This window comes from Myotis brandtii, unplaced genomic scaffold (genome assembly GCF_000412655.1).
Source record: "Myotis brandtii unplaced genomic scaffold, ASM41265v1 scaffold187, whole genome shotgun sequence".
Lineage (NCBI taxonomy): Eukaryota > Metazoa > Chordata > Mammalia > Chiroptera > Vespertilionidae > Myotis > Myotis brandtii.
The window spans coordinates 1905972-1926975 of NW_005356944.1; the positions used below are offsets into that span (position 1 = coordinate 1905972).

General features: G+C 40.7%; 1 protein-coding gene across 1 annotated transcript in view; it reads left to right on the top strand.

The window, feature by feature from the left end:
* Window positions 1-380: 380 nt before the first annotated feature.
* PACS1 (phosphofurin acidic cluster sorting protein 1) overlaps window positions 381-21004 on the top strand; it is a 54369-nt gene continuing 33745 nt past the window's right edge. The window contains exons 1-4 of the mRNA XM_014538216.1: window positions 381-455; window positions 829-848; window positions 16734-16821; window positions 17839-17928. Of these exons, the coding sequence (XP_014393702.1) occupies window positions 381-455; window positions 829-848; window positions 16734-16821; window positions 17839-17928 (273 nt within the window). The remainder of the gene's footprint in view (window positions 456-828; window positions 849-16733; window positions 16822-17838; window positions 17929-21004) is intronic.

Here is a 21004-nt window from a genome sequence, read left to right on the forward strand (position 1 = left end):
GGCTGGAGTGGCAGCAGCCAGGTCTAGGGGTTGGCTAAAGGCTCCTTTCCCTGGAGGAAGCTCAGGTAGTGACTGGGGCTTGTTAAAGAGACAGCCCCGTCCCCCTGCACAAATGGGGCAGATACAGTAGTGGTGGAATTGGTAACATGAGGTGGTGCCTGGTGGGGCAGTGGTCTCGAGGGCTGTCCTGGATCTGGAGGTCAGGATTCTGGCAAGAAGATTGTATGAGGCCCTTTTGCTTCGTGGAGTGGGTGGTCCAGACAGGAGGCATTCCTGGGGTCAGTGGATTCCCCCCAGAAACCCCTGGTGGCCTAGGCATCATGCTCTGGTCTTGGAGACCCCTGAGCACTGAGTGGGAGGGCAGAGAAGCATTTTGCACAATGGAGGAGCCGGAGGAAGGGGTGGCTCAGATGGCTGGGAGGGCTGAGAAGCACAGAGGAGAAGACCTTTCACAGGTAAAGGCAGAGCCCCTAGCTCCATGGTTGGGATCTAGCACTGAGTCTGTCACCACCTGGTAACTAAGAGGTGAAATGAAAAGTGGTCAAGGGTGATAGCACTGAGGACCACTCCTATTGGTCCTAGCTTTGTGAAGCCCTTCCCCAGTGCCTTGTGTTGCATACAGTTTTATGTGCAAATAAACATTTGGCCAGAGGAGACCCCCTCAAACCCAGCCTAACCCAGTCTGTCTTCCTACATCAGAGCATGTATCTTGGTAGGGGAAGGTGTGTGGGGACATATTTCAGGTCTCGAGAGCATCCCTCACCTCTGGGGGCTCCCAGCCCCAATCTCTCCTTTTAGGAGTCTCTGGGGAGCCTGTTTTCCCCCCAGGGTTCCTGGGAGTACTTAAGGTATGCCATTCTTGGGCCATTTCTCTCCTCAGGGAAGGGGGCGATCCCTGAAGCCTGTCCAGGAAGGGATGTTCCTGGCCCTCCCTGCATCTCTGCTCTGGGGGTCTCTGACCAGCAGCACTTTGGGAAGAGACCGGACAGCTCTGAGTTGTTTTTTCTTCTAGGGCAGTGGTTCTCAACCTTCCTAATGCCGCGACCCTTTAATACAGTTCCTCATGTTGTGGTGACCCCCAACCACAAAATTATTTTCGTTGCTACTTCATAACTGTAATTTTGCTACTGTTATGAATCGTAATGTAAATATCTGATATGCTATATGTGTTTTCCGATGGTCGCGACCCACAGGTTGAGAACCGCTGTTCTAGGGGCTCTGGAGTGCCTCTCCTGAGGGACCCGGCCTCTGGAGCCATTTCTTCCCAGGGTGGGGGCTATCTCCTGGTGGTGGGAGGGCTTGTGTTGGCCCTGAGAAAGTATCTTCCAGGGCATCTCCACAGAGATTTCTCGGGGAGGGGCAGAGTGTTTTCATTCTTTTTGTGTTGTGAGAGCCTATCATTCATTATTTGATTTCATGCTCTTAACTTTTCCAGAGCTGATCCACTCTTTAGGATAGAATTGCATAATTTTAGAGTTTGACAGAACCTTTGTGATTTATGTAGCTTATTTCCCATCTAATGTGATCCTCTCTTCCCAAAACTTCTTTGGAAGTTGGCTGTTTAACCTTGGCCTGAATCCATTTATGGACTCCTAATTCTTAGGAAGTTCTTCTGTATGTTCAGTTGACATTTAACTCATGGGAATTTCCACCATCAAGCCTGATTCAACCATTTATAGCAACAAATGGCTCAATTTTTTTCACTCCAACACAAGAATGCTCTTCAGCTTGGACAGCTCTCAGCCTCCTTAGTCTCTCCAGGCAAGCTTTCTCTTAGCTTGTTGGTCTATTTTTCTTAATAATTTTGGGGAGTTTTGTACAATAAAGAAAATAACCCTATGTCTTTTATATAAGTTGTAAAATTTCCCTCCCTTTTGTCATTTGTCTTCAGGCTTTGTTTACAGTGGTGTTTTACCATACAGATTTTTTTCTTAATGTAGTGAAATTTATCAGTTTTTAAAAATAGCCTCTGAATTTTATATTCTTAGATATTAAAAAAATAAGGATTTTTGTATCCTAAGGCTTTACCCACTTTGAGGTTATTTAAAAAATATTTTCTTCATATTTACTTCAGTACTTTAATGGATTTATGTTTAAATCTTTGATCCTTCTGGAATTTATTTTGGTATAAGATGTGAGGTAAGAGTTCAGATTTATTTTCTTTCCAGCTAGCATCCAGTTACTCCAACACCACTTATTAAATTATTCATTTTCTCCCGTTGATTTGAAATGCCATTATATTAAGTTCATGACATCGTTTTGGATTTATTCCCAGGATTTTTCATATATTTTGATGCCAAGCAAACCCTCACATATCTTATACTCTTTTATTGAAATTTTTAGCCTAAATATAAAACTGTACATATGCTTATAGTAAAATCTTCAGCCTGTCAAAACGGTTTGACTCTGTTACTTCTTGCATTAGTAGCCTCTTGCTGTGTGCCACCTGCAGGTTAGTAAGCATCTCTTTTATGCCATTATCCAGGCCCCTGATTAAAAGTGACATAATTGTTGGCCAGTGCCCTACCTGATTTGGCTCAGTGGATAGAGCATCAGCCTGTGGACTGAAGGGTCCTGTGTTCAATTCCAGTCAGGGGCACATGCCCAGGTTGCAGGCTTGATCCTCAGTAGGGGCTGTGCAGGAGGCAGCCAATCAATGATTCTCTCTCATCATTGATATTTCTATCTTTCTCTCCCTCTTCCTTCCTCTCTGAAATCAATTTAAAAATATCTTTAAAAAATATTGGACAGCCCTAACTGGTTTGGCTCAGTGGATAGAGCGTCGGCCTGCTACTGAAGGTTCCCGAGTTTGATTCCGGTCAAGGGCATGTACCTTGGTTGCGGGCACATCCCCATTAGTGGGTGTGCAGGAGGCAGCTGATCGATGTTTCTCATCGATGTTTCTAACTCCCTATCCCTCTCCTTTCCTCTCTGTAAAAAATCAATAAAATATATATTTTTTAAAATGTTGGCCAGTGTAGAGCTGTCCTTTGGACATCAGTAGAGAGCCACTACTCACTTTTTTCTATGTCAGAGATGCAATATGGTAGGAAGAGCTTAGAATTATATCAGTTGCAAGGCTTTATCCCTTCTGTTCCTTCTTTCTCGAACTTTAATATGCATAGGGATAATCTGAGAATCCTGTTAAAATGCAGGTTCTAATTCAGTAGGTCTGGGGTTGGGCTGAGAGTCTGTATTTCTGATAAGGCCCCAGAACATGCTGGTGCTGCTGGTCCATAGACCACATATATTAGGCAGGACCAAGGATAGGGTGAGTTAAGCAAGAGACTCTGGATGCAGTATTTAAGGAGGCACTTATTCTCAGATTTGCACAAGTGTCAACCTTGCACTTGCACAAACCTGAGAGTGAGTGCTTCCCTCAAGTGCCTCCCAATCCCAGCCTTGATATCATGTGTCTTTTTTATTTTATTTTATTGATTTTAGAGAGGAAGGGAGAGGGAGATAGAAATATCAATGATGAGAGAGAATCATTGATCGGCTGCCTCCTGCATGCCTCCTACTGGGGATCAAGACCACAACCTGGGCATGTGCCCTTGGCCAAAATTGAACCTGGGACCTTTCAGTCTGCAGGCGGACACTCTATCCACTGAGCAAAACCAGCTAGGGCTCATGTATCTTTTTTTCAATTGATAGAATCACCATTGATAAACCTATTAAATAGAACTTCTGAGAGGTACGACCTTTCTATCTTCATTTTAAAAAATCCTTACCCAAGGACATGCTTATTGATTTGAGAGAGAGAGAGAGAAACATTGATGTAAGAAAGAAGCATCAAACAGTTGCCTTTCCATACATTCCCAATCATTTGGAGAAGTTCTTCATAAATTTTACTTTAAGTAAACAAGGAAAGAGGCTTGTTTCCAATGTCTTGCTATTACGGACAATGCTGCAAAGAATAAATTGGTCATATTCATGTACTTTATGTATAATATATGTCTTGTTATCTGTTATACAGCAGTATGATTCCATTTTATAGTCTTACAATTTATCTTAAACTTTTAATATATTTAATGCAATGTTATTATTTTTATATCTTTAGGTTCTTAGTGGATTTGGAAAGTGTTTTCTCATTGAAGGAAATAATTTCTGTCAGATATAAACCTGATCTTTCTATAATTCAGAGCTGTTAGTTTAACCAAATCAAATGGAACTCCTGAGCCCGGCTGGCATGGCTCAGTGGTTGAGCGTCGACCTATGAACCAGGAGGTCATGGTTTGATTCCTGGTCAGGGCACATGCCCAGATTGTGGGCTCGATCCCTAGTGGGGGGTGTGCAGGAGGTAGCCAATCAATGATTCTCATTATTGATGTCTCTATCTCTCTCCCTCTTTCTTTCTACCTTAAATCAATAAAAATGTATTTTTTTAAAATGGAACTCCTGAAAAAAAGGAGAAGGTTCACGCAAACTGCCATCCAACATTGCTTTCCCCAGTAGAGCAACCCTGAGATGTGTGTTGATGCCAGTGGTGTCTGGGGTTTTCACATTCTGCCCCCTTACATGTTAGCCACCTTCACTGGAAAATCCCAAAGCCATGAGCGGTATTTGTATCTGACATGCCATCACTGAGAAAACAAAATGAATTACAAACTGAAATTTAGTCTGCATTGACCCTGGCTGTGTGGCTTGACTAGAAATTCTATTATTTACAGGTAGATCAGATCCATCTGTCTAGTAAAGAGGCTATTTTTTCTGATGCATCTTTTTACACTGCATTCAGGTTGTTCTGTTAATGAAAATGTCAAAGAAAAAGTGATTTCCCTCCCAAGCAGAATTAGATTACGGTGTTGTCTAGAGCCTTGCAATTGAATTACCTTCCTGTAATCAATCCCGCCTTATCAGTTAATGCTACATGTAATGGACTGCTGGCTTCCAGAGACTTGGTGTGGATTATTTAAAACTCCTTGCTGTCTAGAAGAGACATTATCTGTGGCATGTCCACCTTCCCCAGGTGGCACGTTCCTTAGTAGAACACTCGTGAGGCTGGCTGGTGCTGAAGAGCGTCCTGGAGCAGCTGCTGGGCACAAAGAGCAGTGCCCTGTAAGGGGTCATCTTACAGCTGACCCTTCCCTGTGTGCACTCAGCTGGACTGGATCTGGTAGCCTCAGAGTCCTTGCTAGTGCAGTTTTGCTCTTCTCCTTCGTGTGTGCCTCTCAGGTGGTACCACTAACCCAAGGGAAGAAATGAAGAAGAAATTTAATTTGCTATGAGATTTGCCCTGATTTAATGTGTAATACTCAGGTTGGGAAGCCATTAGCTGTTGAAGACTTTTTTAGGGTGAAAAACATTTTAAGAAGGTTGAAAGCTGTGTGCAATTTATTTAGAATAAGTTGTGTAAGAGAAATACTTTGTCAAAAACTTCAGTATCAAGTTCATTCTTGTGCTTGCTGCGGGGGTCAGAGGTCAGAGTGAGCATCTCCTGGGCCGCAGGAGGAAGATGGAAGTGAAGTCACATGTCACCCAGGAGGAAATTAGGAAGGAACTGGCGAAGCCAATCTACTGGGAGATGTCCCTACTGCTGCTGTGTCTTCACCAACAATGGGCGCCACCACTGCATGGATGAGTTCTCCCCTGGGAACTTGCCATCCAGGGAGCTGCAGATCTATACATACCTGGATGGATGCAGCCTTGAAATAACTGATTAGTTCAATAAAAGAAGTCTACCAGGAAGCTGGAAAGAAGAATACACACTTGAATTTTGCAATTGTTTTACAGATATTAAAAGACCTGGCTACTGAGTAAAGGAGATTGGCAGTACCCTGTCCAGGAGAAAGGGGACTGACTGACCATGATTCCATGACCCTGCATCACAAAAGTTTCAGTTCAGAGATTAACTGGATATAGTCACATCACCCCTCTGAATTGGGCAGCACCTCTTCCAGGAGTAGGAGGCCATTTTAAACTTTATTGACTAGTTTTTGAGTTTATTTTTCATACAGTTATGTAAAACAGATTTACTCTTTTCCTCCCATTATTGCCATTAAAACTTTAAACTAAACAAATTGTAATGCATTTATTTAGGAGTTAATTTTAGAGGTACTATGGTATGAAATTAATATTTCAAATCCTATATAATATAAAGTGCTATTAGCATTCTATGTAAAACTATTGTTAAATATACGTGTGCAATTAAAAAAACTTACAGTATCAACATAGCAGCAATATTCAAAAATGTTTTTAATTTGGGGAGGTTTATAATCATAGAACTAGGAGTCAGAAATTCTTGAACTTTGATTCCTGTTTGCCTCTTTCTGATAACTGACTATATTTAGTTTTTTCTTGAGTTCTTATCAAAGAATGGGAAGACTAACAATATAATACCAGTTTGCTGAATGACCAGAGCAGCCATGTGATATTTTGCAGTTTGAATAGGGTAAGTTACAGCAGTGGGAGCCATTTCTATTACAAAGAGAAACTGTATCGCGTGAGGAAGAGAACAGATATATTAGGGCAAGGGAAATAATTCTTGTGTTTGATTTTGTGCAGATAAATATAGAAATCAGGTAACCAGCTTTCAGTGGCTTATGGTTGACTTCAGATATGAACCAATAGAGAAAACGCATGACTTACAGGAAAGGAAAACAGAAATAGCCAAGCAGCTTGCTTTCCTAAATGAATCATGGTGAAACCTGCTCCTGATACCTAGATAAGACTTGAAAGAAACTGTCATTTGGTCTACTTTTAAACCAGATAGAGTTCTTTAAAACCATCTTATAGCAAGTTATGTTTTGCTTTCTCAAGGCCTAGAAGTATGTGATGTAATAGTGTAGGAAGACAACTGGATATGAGGAATGGTCATTTTTCTTTATGATCTCACAGGACTTATAATGTATTTTATGTCATGTGACTGAGTGGCACACTTGAAGAAAGATTTAAAAGTAGCTGAGGACAGAGGTAGGACTTTGGTGGGTGGAGTGAGGGAGTCAGCAAATCACTTCTCCAAAAACAATAAGCTGGACAGAGTTGTCAAAAACAATAATTTCAGCCCTCTGGATATAGAACAAATGCAAACAACAAATCAAGAAGCATTTATCCATAAGAAACTGCTGAACTTCAAGGAAGAACAGTGGGAATTTTTTATGTTCTGGCCTGGGATTACTCACCGCCCCATTAGTGTAGTAGTTCTCTCAGGGTGGGGCAGACCATGAAAATTAGCAATTTGGCTGCTAGAGGAAGCCCACTTGATTTGGAGTAGAAAGTGAAAAGCCCATGCCCATTGGTATTGTCAGTAAGAGTAATGATCGCAGTGGCAACTGAACAAGGCAGTTCTGGTAGCCTAAATAGCTGTCCCAATTAGGTTAAGTAACAGACTGGTGCATAAGCTAAAACTTAACAGAGATCCTGGAAATGACACAGACATAGAAAGGCTTGAAAAGCTCTCTACACATTCCCAACCGACTAGAAGCCTATGCACACATGCAGGTAAGACTGGAGAGGTCTCAAGTTATCCACATATCCCTGCTTGGCTGGGAAGTTGAATAAATGTACAGAGATGCAGGAGGGCCCAGCAGAAAGTAAGAGTTGGGTCAGACCTGAACTTTGTATTCCATAACCCCTACACAGTTCCACGGGCAGAGGTTGGAAGTCTAACTGCCTCACGATGTGTGAGTTGAATCTTTAACCAATTATTGGCTGGTCACTAAACTGTGTAGATGCAGGGGCAGTCCTTAGAAGTCAGTTTTAAAAATAACAAGAATTTTTTTTTTTTTAAAAGAGCAACTGAGTAGAGACATCATGGCTGTATATCATGGAGGAGACAGATTCTTCAGATTTAGTCCAGGAACATTACTGACATGGAAAGATGTCCACTTAATCAATGTAAATTGTAAAATATCCATTTGGTTAAAAAGAAGCACAAAAGAACTAGTATATGCTCAAAGGTTGGTGGACCCACATACACACATTTTCCCCCCAGACTTTTTAGCAATAATTCTCTCCAGAGGTTTCTTTTCACTTTATATTTTCAAAATAAATTAGGTATTTTTTCTGCAGTGTACCAGTAATACTTTGTAAACACACACACACAGAGACACTTTTTAAAAAGTTACTCATAGCACATTTCATAGCAGCTCTGGCTGGGTAGCTCAGTTGTAGTGTTGTCCCATACACCAAAAAGTTGGGAGTTTAATTCCTGGTCAGGGCACATACCTAGGTTGGAGGTTCAATCTCTGGTCAGGGCAAGTACAGGAGGCAACCAATCGATGTTTCTCTCTCACATCGATGTTTCTCTCTTACAAAATCAGTAAAAAACACATCCTCAGGTGAGGGTTAAAAAAAAAAGAAGTTACTCATAGCATAACACTGTGATTTGGAATTGTGAAGTTTACTGAATCAGGTACTCAGTCTATAAGCAGCACTTTTACCTCCATTCCACCTCCTGTGTTCCTCTTCTATTGTTTTTTTTAAAAACATGTCTATTTAGTTCCTTATAAAAATACTAGAGGCCTGGTGCACGAAATTTGTGCACGGGTGCAGTCCCTAGGCCTGGCGGAGATCTAAGTGCGAGCCTCTGGTGTGGAAGGGCAGGTCTCAGCTGACCTCGGGGCCCTGGGCGACACCTGGGCCCTCGGGCTCCCATGTGTCCCCCTCTGCCTGAGTCATTGGGCCCTCGCCCTGCTCCCTCAGCACCTGGGAACCAGGTTGCGGCCCCACCCCCCACCGCCACCATAGGTCGCTGTCTGCGGGACAATCAGGCCCCCGCCCAGTTCCCTCAGTGCCTAGGAGCCGGTGGCAGCCCTGCCCCCTGCCACTGCTGCTGGTCGCCATCTGCGGGGTGATCAGTGGTGCAATTAGGCCCCCCTCGCACCCGCCTTGGCCTGGCACCACCCGCTCACCTGCTCCACCATCCTGCCGTGGTCCCACTCTCATCAGGGCCCATGCCTCCACTGCCGCTCACTGCCAACACCATGTCACTGAAGCCCACCATGTTTTGCATCACCCCCAGGTGGTCAGTGCATGTCATAGCGAGCAGTCGATCTCCAGGTTGAACTCCCAGTTGAGAGGACAATTTGCATATTAGGTTTTTATTATATAGGATTTGGGAGCAAAACTTATCTTATTCATATTTATTCACTTCTCCCCATCCTATTTCTCTGTTCCTATTATGCATTGCACATTTGTAAATATTTACACTTTATTAGAGTCATATAAATAGTAATTATTTCATACGAAGGTTGGAATTTAATACTGTAATCTATGGTACAGTTTACTCAATCCACATTCTTTCTTTCTCCTCCCCCGAAAATAACCATTGTGGCTATCAAAACCCAAAACAAATAAGAGCTCTATTTCTCATGTCCTCCAGTTACTAAATATAGAACAGACTGAGTTGTGGTGACTCCTAGGCGAGAAAAAGATTCATTTTTCTAGGATCAGAATTCCAGTTTCTAGCTTCTTTAATTTGGGACCTGGGCTATTTTGTTTTATGTTGTTTCCTTTTCATTAAAATAGAAAAACAGATCAAAGCCTTTTCTGCCTTTGACTTTATTACATGTGGCACATGGACTGCTTGACTTAATAAATTTCTAAGGACAATGAAGACTTTACCATTGAAATGTTAATATCCATTACTTTAAAACATTCACTTATAAATCTTTTGTTTATAGCACTATGCTTTAATGATAAGATATTATTTTTTAAAAACCTTAAAAGTACATTTAATTGTAAATTATTCCCAGTTGAATTAGAGGAAGTTTCCAGTAAAGTAGGTAGATTAAAGTGGTTGCTTAAATCCTCCCACAGATAAAAATTAGAAAATCTGGAAAAATATAACAAACTACTAAAAGCATTCAAAAACAGATAGATGCTAGAGGAGAGTTGACTCCTAAAAATTGTAATTGGAAGGAGCGAAACTTGAAAGATTATGGCTTTTTTTGTCAAAGAGTTTCCTCCAGACTCCATGGTGGCTTTAGTGGAATGAAATGACAATGAAAAACTGCAGCCTTACAGGTAAGAGGTGATAAAGAAGAGAGGTCAGGGATAGAAGAACAGCTGGAAATTTAAGATGGAAATCCTGGAAGCAAGAAAATACTGCAGAAATGGTGAGGCCAGCATCTGAGTAAAAACTCTGCCCAAGTCCAGCCAGTGTGGCTCAGTGATTGAGCATCGACCTATGAACCAGGAGGTCACAGTTCAATTCCTGGTCAGGGCACATGCCCAGGTTGTAGGCTCGATCCTCAGTAAGGGGTGTGCAGGAGGCAGCCAATCAGTGATTCTCTCTCATCATTGATGTTTCTATCCCTCTTTTCCTCTCCCTTCCAAAAGGTGGCAGGTTTTAAACTCAAGTAGAAATAGGAATGGTATAGTGTGGGTAATAGTAATAAAATGATCCTTTAATTCCATTGGACAATGGATGAATTCCCACTTGAAATCTCAGCTAGATAAGAAAGAAGAGATCCAATTTGCTTTGTTTTCTTCCCAAAGAAAAAAATCCTTATTTGGACATAAAAAATAAATAAGTTAGAAAGTGAGCATTCAGAGCATCAATTCACTGTTGACTTCCTATAAATGATAGCTTTCCCCAAGTCAAGTTGGATTCTAGGAAGAATATGGTGAGTGTCTATGAGAGGCAAACACTTTATTTTAGGACCCCCGTCAGATGAACATTAATCCATATAGTGGGTTGAATAGTGGCCCCCTGAAAAGATGTGTCTAAGTTCTAACCCTCATACCTGTGAATGTGACCTTATTTGGAAATAGGGTCTTTGCAGATATATAATTAAGGATCTTAAGGATCTCAAGATGAGGTCATCCTGAATTTAGGGTAGACCCTAAATCCAACGACTGATGTCCTTATAAGAGAAAGGAGAGGGAGTTTTGAGACACACAGAGACACAAGAGGAAAGGTTATGGGAAGACAGGCAGAGATTGGAGTGAGTGATATGTCTATAGGCCAAGGAATGCCAGGGACTACCAGCCACCGAGTGTAAGAGGCAAGGAAGGATTCTCCTCTAGAGGCTTCAGGTAGAATGCAGCCCTGCTGACACCTTCATTTTAGACTGCCAGTCAATAGAACTATGAGAGAATAAAACTCCTGTTGTTGTAAGTCACCAAGTTGGTGGTAATTAACAAATGACAGCCCTCGGAAATTAATACAGTCAAAGATGAAAATAAGGCATATTCGAAGTTGTTGGAGGGAAAGTTGTTATGTAGACTCACAAAAATATATTTTGTAAGACTTGTGCATCTATTGTGTGAAGCCATGTAAGGAATCTTAAAATTTTATAGGTAATCAATTGGGGGGAGGGCAATTGATTTATATAGATACTAGAGGCCCAATGCATGAAATTTGTGCCAGGGACTTGGCCCTCGAAGCCCTGGCTGCCTCACGGCCCTGCCCACTGGTCGTTCCGGAAGGTCATTCCAGAAGGTTGTTCCGCCATCCAGTCTAATTAGCATATTAGCTCTTTTATTATATAGGATAATCCCAAAAAGCAAAATAAAATGACCCTTTTTATTTGGAGCCCTTAGAAAAGTTGAAGAGGGAGACACAGAAATACAGAGTGTGTGTGTCTGTATTAGGCAAATGTATAAGCATATCCATTAAATTTGCCATTAGAGAATAACTTAAAAACCATACTAAAAATGATACAAGTTAGTTTTCTTTCAAATTAATACAAAAAGTGATGGTGGTTCTTCCTTTGAAAATAGTTATTGGTAAAGTCTGACCTGATGTTCTTCTTACCCCAGTATTTCAAGCCCATATAACATTTATAATTACTTTGAGATAAGGCTCATTTTATTTTATTTTTTAGTCTATTGTCTCTAACATTTCTAATCTAAAGCTAAATTACTTTTCAGATCATAGTTCTAAATTTTGTACTTCATATGTTGCAATCCCAGGAAATGAACTTGAAAAAATGTTCGTTCTTATTCTGGTCTCCTTTTTAAGGTGGAAGATCTTTGAATAGCTAGCTGTATGGAGCATATTCTTATTTGAAGCCTTGTGGTTTCAAACAATAAGATGACGTTTGTTCCTCTCTCTGAAGTTCCTTATCAAGAATGCCCAGGGATTATCCTGTACTATTCCCTGACCCTAATAGCAGCTGTGTGTTTTTTTTTCTGGAAGCAAAAGTCTGGAGGAGTGGGATGGATAGGGTGATCAGAGAAAGATGGAATTATCTCTGGAAAAAAAGAAGCCAGTGGTTATACCATACTTAAAAATGTATAATTTAAAGGTAAAATGGCAAGCTGTTTCAGCCCCCAACATGTCCCACTTTTTAAAATGTTGTCTAAAGAAAGACATCTTGAATCCAAATTACCCAATTTTCTTGTTTGTTTAAACATTCTAAAATCTGCCAGAGGCTGGATGTTGCGAGGTGGGAATAAAGGAAAGTGAAGGCAAATAAGAAAAGGAAGGGAGCCAGACAGCAGTTCGGTGTTTCCATCCTGAACCTCCAGTTTTTGTGAAGCGCCAAGAACTGGACGGCTGTGATGCCTCCACAATTGGACATGAAATCAGAGATCTTTGGTTCTAGCCTCTTGCTGTGACTGTGCGTTTTTTGAACTTTGCAGAGTAAAGATTTCTTCCTTGTGTTATTCAGTTTATCATTCTAGTCTCATTATGGAGGAGATAATGGATCAACTCCTCATCTATGTGATTATAAAAATCGTACAAGGAGCCCTAGCTGGGTTGGCCAGTTGATTGGAGCTTCATCCCCTACACTAAAAAGGTTTTGGGTTCAATGCCCAGTCGGGGCGCATTGGGGAGGCAGCTGATAGATGTTTCTCTCCCCCTCCTCCTCTCTCTAAAATCAATAAAAACATATCTTCGGGTAAGGATTAAGAAAAACAGTACTACAATGACCCGGGGATAATGATATGGTAGGGCATAATTGAAACTCTGGGTAATTGTACGCTATGTTTCATTTTCCTTGTATATCTTTCTAGTGACACCAGAGGTACTTAAATTAAAATATATACATATTTGTTGACTTAACCCATCCAGGTCCCCAGTCACCTCTCTTCCCTACATTCTCAGATAAAAATTTCTCTCTTCCCTGGGGAATGCTGAGAACCACAGTGGTCTTTGATAAGACCATTTGGTCCTGACATCTTAATAAGCAGCCAAATGCTAGAAAACATGAGTTGTTAGACTCACGCTGGTCAGCATGGCCACAGAGCTCCCTCTCTGTACCACATTGCTCTTTTTTGCCAGCTTGAAATCTTGTTCTCTGTCCTCACCTTCATCTGCAGCTGCTCACATTTCCGAGGGGAAGGGATACTTCAAAGCTTTGGTTTATTACTACTCCACTGAAGCATCTCCTATTGTGGTCCCCAGTATTCTCCGTTTTGCCAAATCAATGATCAGTTTTCTGACCTTGGCTACTTCTCAGAAGCATTTGACACATCTTAGCATTTTCTTCTCTAGGTTCTTGGGGGCACATTCTTTCCCTACTTCACTGGAAGCTTCTCAGTCTGTCTTGCTGGACCTTTCTCTGCTGCCAGACTTGTAAGCATTGACACGCCTGGAGTTCCGGTCTTAGCTTTTTTTTAAAATTGGAACTTTCCTCTGAAGACCTCAGCGATCTCCATTGCTTTAAACATCTTTATGCTGTGTCTCTGGCCTAATCTTTCCCTAGATCTTAGGACTCATAGCTAGCTGCCTACTTTAATTTTCCCAGTTGGATATTTAAGCTGTCTCAAACTTAATAATGACCTGACTTTCTGCCCTAATCACCAAAAAACTTCCCCGTTTCCCTCTTTCCAGTAAACAATGAATACCACCATCCATCCACTCAGTTGCTCAAGCCAAAAACTCAGAAACCTCTGAGCTTTTTCCCTATACCCTCATTCAGTTTATCAGCAAGTTCTATCAGTTCTACCAGGATGTTCCTGAATTCCACCCTTCTGTTCATCTCCACTGCTACTGCCCCAGATCAAACCTCCTTTCTTCTCACCTGACCCCAGCAACAGCCTCCGACAGGTCCTCCTGTTTCCACCCTCTCCTTTCCATGGTCCATTATTCACACAGCAGTAGAGTGAGCTTGCGCAAATCATTTTATATCATTCACTTGTTTATGATTCTCCATTGGCCTCCTGTCAAAACCAGCCTCCATTTGCCTTTCAAACCTCACATCTTACTGCTCTCCCATTCACTGGGCCGCAGACACACTCGCCTTCTTTGTTTCCTTCACACGTGCCAACCTCGTCTTACGTTTCATCCTCATGCTCTTTACAGGTTCCCCTCTATGTACTTCCCAAGACAATTTGTAGTTTATTTTTGCTTGGTTTTGAATTTGATACAGTATCGTACTCTTTGTAGTCTTCTGCAACTTTGTTTTCGCTAAGTATTGTGTTTTGAGATTAATGCTTGTTGAAGTCATTTTCACTGCAGGATGATAGCACTTGAGTGTATGAATATACCCCAGTTTATCGCCCACTCTTCTAACAGTGCACATTTGGGTTCTGATGAGCATAACGTAAGTAATACCTAGTTTACTGAGAGCTTACTGTGGGACAGGTACTATTCTCAGTGCTTTTATACATATGAATCCTCACAACAACCCTCTGGGTTGATATGACAATCCTCATTTTACAGATGAGGAAATAGTGGCATGGGAAGATGATGTAACTTACCCGCAGTCATATAGCTCATGAAGACTATGGGCACTTTTGTATATGTCTCCTGGTTCACAGGGCAAGCATTCTCCAAAAGCGAAATCGCTGAATCCTGGATTTCACACATGGCCTCACAAGATGATGCCTGACATTTTCCTAAGTGGCTAAATGTCCAGCTGATACTCCCACTAGCAGCATATGAGTTCCCATTACGCCACATCTTCACCCACACTTAGTTTTGCCAATTTTGTGGGTGTAAAATGATATTTTGATTTCAATTTGCATTTCCCTGATTCCTAATGAGGTTGAGCATATTTTTGTATACTAGTATTTATTAGCCATTAGTGGCTAGACGTTTCTGGAAACATGAAACATCTGTTTATATCTTTTTACCCACTTTTCTATTGGTTTGCCAGTCTTTTTCTTATTGAATTATAGGAATTCTTTATATACTAGATCCTTTATCAGTATTATGAGTTTCAAATATCTTTTCCAAGTTCATGATTTGTGTTTTAATCCTGTGGTGTCTCCTGATGAACAGAAATTCCCAGTCTATATATATAAAAGTGTCCGACCATCTGGCTAAGTGTCCGACCATCTGACCAGTTGCTGTGATGCACACTGACCACCAGGGGGCAGACGCTCAATGCAGGAGCTGCTGTTATACGCACAGAGAAATGGCACCGCGGACCTGTCGCCCACAAAGCAACACTCAGCTTCCCCCAAGTGGGACATAGGCCCCACCACCACCCCAGAGCAACAGCCCACCAAATCGCAGCTGACACTGCCGAGACCCCAAGGCGCAAAATGCAGCCCACAGCCCAGCCTAGCCTGGAAACAGTCGCTGTGGGCGCTGGGTAATGATGTCACGTAGCAATGCCGACTTCCTCTCCCTAGCCATGACTAGCCTCCTTGCAGTTTCTCCAGCCCAGGAACACAGCTTGTTTTATAGCCAGGTGCAAACATTTCACACTTTAACCGAATGTGAAGTGTTTTCCTGTGCCTCATCTCATTTGATCCTCACAGAAGTCCTGGAGTAGGTAGATAGGAGACTCGGTAGAATCCTATTTTCTTTTCATTAGCCGGAAAACGGAGATTTACAAAGTTTAGAAACTTGACCCGACTGAAAAGAAGTAAGAAATGGTGGACCTTGAAAATGATTTCAGGTTTTCTCACTGTGCAGAACATAGTCAAAAACTGCTGCAGTTAAATATTTTACCCTTTGTTCTCCCTGCGTGATCTATAATAATAATCTGCTTCGTGTTGATATTTACTGCTGTGTTGCTGACAATTACCTGAAAGAGAAGTTGGGGTGCTTCACTGAGCTGGAAAAAGTTTAGCTGCATCAGAAAGCAGGTCTAATTAAGCAAGTTTATTCTATATATACATAAAGCTAAGTTGACTCGCACATGCACAATACATATAAAGCTCTCGCTGGTGCCAATCACACGCGTGTGTTTCGGTCTGTCATTATTGATCGTGAATTTGGTTGACCTATTATAGAGAAAGGGCAAATAGCGATATTAAAATATTTCTTCTAATTAATTTCCTTTCAGTATGCATGAATTCGTACACTGGGCCACTAGCTTTAATATAATTGAATTTCTCAGTGTTTTCAGTGTCTTATTTAAGAAATCCATTCTTACCTCAGAGTCAGAAAGATATTGCCCATATTTTTCCTAAAATCTTGCCTTTTACAATTAAGTATTTAATATCCACCTAGAGATTATTTTTATATATTGTGTGAGATAGGATCCAAATTTTCTTATTTCAGAGTTTATTCTTTTCCCAGTTATTTTAATACTGCCCTTATATCAAGTTTTTGTATAATTGTGGGATTGTTTCTGGATGCTCTGGTCTGTTCCATTGATCTTGTTTTCTGTTCTTTCAATACCATACATGTTGGTTTTGGCTTGATGTGTATGGGCACCCCGGAGGTTGATGGGATAATGTACCTGTTTGACATTTCTCAAGTACAACAGTTAGATAAAAGGGGTGGGTGCTCATTTACTAAAGGAAGACACAGTTTGGACTGAGAATGGCATTCTGACATTTTTACTTGAGATAAAGCAGTGTTTCCCCGACAGAATGCCAATAACTCTTTTCTCATAAGTTCCTTACATCTGACTGGATCTTCTTTCTCTAAACTTGTCTAGGCTATTCAGCTTGACCCTGAAGAAGCTGGTCATGCTCAAAGAAATGGACAAAGATCTTAACTCAGTGGTCATTGCTGTGAAGCTACAGGTGAGTTGAGCCAGGATTGTTTGTTCAGGGTTTGAAGAAGCTGGATAACTTTTGCCCACTGTTAGGGCTTCAGAAATGCTGATGGGGACCACCTCTCTCCCTTCGCTCAGAAAAGTAAGTGCAACGTGGAAAGACAATTGAGCTTGTGAGACCTCCCCGAATCCCAGTGCTGACTCTTAGTTAAAGCACTAAATTTTTCTAAACCTTAATTTCTTCATCTGGAGAATAAAAGCGGCTCTTTCTGCCCTGCCTATCTAACAAAGTTACTGTGAAGGCCAAGTGATGCAGATGCTAAAGTACATACTTGGTAAACCATTCTGTTTCGGTCTGTCATTATTGATCGTGAATTTGGTTGACCTATTATAGAGAAAGGGCAAATAGCGATATTAAAATATTTCTTCTAATTAATTTCCTTTCAGTATGCATGAATTCGTACACTGGGCCACTAGCTTTAATATAATTAAATTTCTCAGTGTTTTCAGTGTCTTATTTAAGAAATCCATTCTTACCTCAGAGTCAGAAAGATATTGCCCATATTTTTCCTAAAATCTTGCCTTTTACAATTAAGTATTTAATATCCACCTAGAGATTATTTTTATATATTGTGTGAGATAGGATCCAAATTTTCTTATTTCAGAGTTTATTCTTTTCCCAGTTATTTTAATACTGCCCTTATATCAAGTTTTTGTATAATTGTGGGATTGTTTCTGGATGCTCTGGTCTGTTCCATTGATCTTGTTTTCTGTTCTTTCAATACCATACATGTTGGTTTTGGCTTGATGTGTATGGGCACCCCGGAGGTTGATGGGATAATGTACCTGTTTGACATTTCTCAAGTACAACAGTTAGATAAAAGGGGTGGGTGCTCATTTACTAAAGGAAGACACAGTTTGGACTGAGAATGGCATTCTGACATTTTTACTTGAGATAAAGCAGTGTTTCCCCGACAGAATGCCAATAACTCTTTTCTCATAAGTTCCTTACATCTGACTGGATCTTCTTTCTCTAAACTTGTCTAGGCTATTCAGCTTGACCCTGAAGAAGCTGGTCATGCTCAAAGAAATGGACAAAGATCTTAACTCAGTGGTCATTGCTGTGAAGCTACAGGTGAGTTGAGCCAGGATTGTTTGTTCAGGGTTTGAAGAAGCTGGATAACTTTTGCCCACTGTTAGGGCTTCAGAAATGCTGATGGGGACCACCTCTCTCCCTTCGCTCAGAAAAGTAAGTGCAACGTGGAAAGACAATTGAGCTTGTGAGACCTCCCCGAATCCCAGTGCTGACTCTTAGTTAAAGCACTAAATTTTTCTAAACCTTAATTTCTTCATCTGGAGAATAAAAGCGGCTCTTTCTGCCCTGCCTATCTAACAAAGTTACTGTGAAGGCCAAGTGATGCAGATGCTAAAGTACATACTTGGTAAACCATTCAGAAACTGCTAGGGTGGCTTGTATCAGTTTCGGCCTTTATCCCAGGATTTATAGGCCAAGCAGATACGAGGGTTAGAGTTTTCTTTGGAGGTTTTCTATAGGGTAGGAGAAATTTATAGGTTATTATTTCAGAATTAGAGATTAAAATTTTACTGGGATATTTTATATTCTGGATAATCTTCATATTTAACTCCCTATTCTTGACTCAGTATCTTCAAAGGACCCAAAATATTTCACATACCTTCATATTCTAAGCATTTCTGAATTTCCGGGAAAAAGGGAAAAGTGAACTACAAAGAAGTTAAGGAATTTATCTGTTGCCAGCTAATTACTGAGTGGCAGAAGTGGGACTAGAAACTAAAGAGCTGGTAATTTACGTGGTCACTAAACACCATTACCAGACCTTCTTAACTGATAAGTCTTCTCTAATGACGACTCCCTAGAGTTTACCGAGATTCTCAAATGCCTCTGGAGTCATTAAATAGTTATTGAATTCTTCAGCTTAAGAGTGGTGTCTTTATTTAATTAATTTATTTAATTCTTAGTCATTAAAAAATGGTGAACTATATAGTAACTCCCTACTAACCGGAATATTTTATTAGCCAGACCAACTATCACGCAGCAATTTTTGTACTACCATTGGCTTCATTAACATCCACATCTATAGCACTCACAGTATGTGAACCTTTGCTTTGTTTCTGAGATAAAAGTCTCTTCATTTAGATCTCAAAAGTTAAAACATTTAAATTACTTGTTATGAATTCCTTTGTGTCCCACCTTATACTCTTACTCCCTGTTCATTTTTGTGCATAATTCTTCCAAATTCTGTGAAACATACACAGACACGAGGGGCGGAAAAGAAAGTGTGGGGCAAGTCCGTGCAGGTGGGAACTTTCAGTATCTTTCCCTCCTTTCCTGGTTTTGCACCCGTTTCTAGGTCACAGGCAGTGTCCCACTTTGGGGGGAATGGGCAGGGCTTGTTTCCTTTGCTAAAAGCTGTTGCTTTCTAGCGCAGACACTGTTGGTATGGTTTTGAAAGTTCCCTGCTGCTCTTACTGTCCTGCAGTTAAATGCCTTTGCCAAAAGAAATAATTTATTTCCTGGTTAAATATTTAACATTCTATAAAATTTTAAATTATACCAAAAAACTGCAAATATTCTGAATTTTATTGCTTTATTTCTAAGCAGTCGAAAGTAATTACAGATGTTATAATTTAATACATATTTATTAAGCATCTATTATATGCCAAGCATTGTTCGAGGCACAGGGGCTAGATACAGCAGTGAACAAAACAGACCAAAATCCCTGCCTGAAGGACCTTTGCGTCTGGTAGAGTAGCAGTTTTCAAAATGAGGTCTGCAGACTCTGGGCTCCCTAAACCCCTTTCAGGAGAGACACAAGGTTGAAGTGATCTTCATGATAATACTGTGGCCTTATTTGCTCTTTCCACTTGTGGTGACATTTGCATTGAAGTGGGCAATGGTGGGTAAAGCAGCAGGTCCTCAGTGCACAGCAAGGCAGTTGCCCCAGGTTGTACCAGTAGTTATTGCATTGTTTACCATCACACTCAAAGGAAGCGAGAAAGGGCCAGTTTTGCTTAAGAATGTCCTTGAAGAAATAGTAAAAATGGCTAATTTACTATATCTCAACCCTGCACTCTGTGCCTTTCTAATATTCTGTGTGATAAAATGGGTAATATGCATGAAGCACTTCTGCTTCATAGCGAAGAATGCTGTCATCTCGGGGACAAGTGCTTGTGCAATGAGTTAAAGTCACTGCTTTTTCATGGAACCATTTTCACTTTGAGAGAAGGGCTTACAGACAAACTGGTTATTCAGACTTGGGTATTCAGAAGATATTTTCTTGAACTGTCACTTCAAAGGAAATAACAGAATATTTTTTACTAATCCTCCTATATAATAAAATGGTAATATGCAAATTAACCCTCACACCCTCACAAGATGGCTGCCTACGACCAGGCCGGCAGGGAGCTTAGTGAGAGACGACCAAACGACTGAACAAGCAGGCTGTATGGGGCGACCAGGCCAGCATGGGGGTTAGTGAGAGACGACTGAACAGCAGGCTGTGTTAATGAACCTTGAAAACATTCTGCTAAATGGAAGAAGCCAGTCACAAAAGACCACATATTATATGGTTCCATTTATGTGAAATGTCCAGAACAGGCAAATCCAGTGTCAGAAAGTAAATGACTGGTTGCCTCGGGGTAGGGACCAGGGGTGATTAAGTTGGTAGAGAAACAGCTAAAGAATATAGGGTTTCTTTTGGGGGTGATAAATGTTCTAAAATTGATTGTGTTATGCACAACTCTAAATACACTAAAAGCCATTGAATTGTATACTTTAAATTGGTGAATTGGGTGTCATTTGGATTATATCCCAGTATAGTTGTATGCCATCTTATAAATTATTTTTGTTTTGGAAAAGATATTTTTCATAAAAATATTTTTATGTAAACATATAGTAGGCTTTTTATAGTTATTTTAAATGAATTGATATATATTTTTAAATATCTCAGTTTTAATTCCTAATGTGGTAAATATGGATAGAAATACCTGCATAAACAAAAGTTTTTTGGATCCTCAATAATTTTTTTTAATTTTGTTTTATTGCTTAAAGTATTACAAAGAGTATTACATATGTCTCCTTTTCCCCCCCCTTGACATTCCCCCAGCCTCCCATACCCCCCAGTGTCTTGTGTCCATTGGTTATCGGTTGATCTCTTACTCCCCTCCCTTCT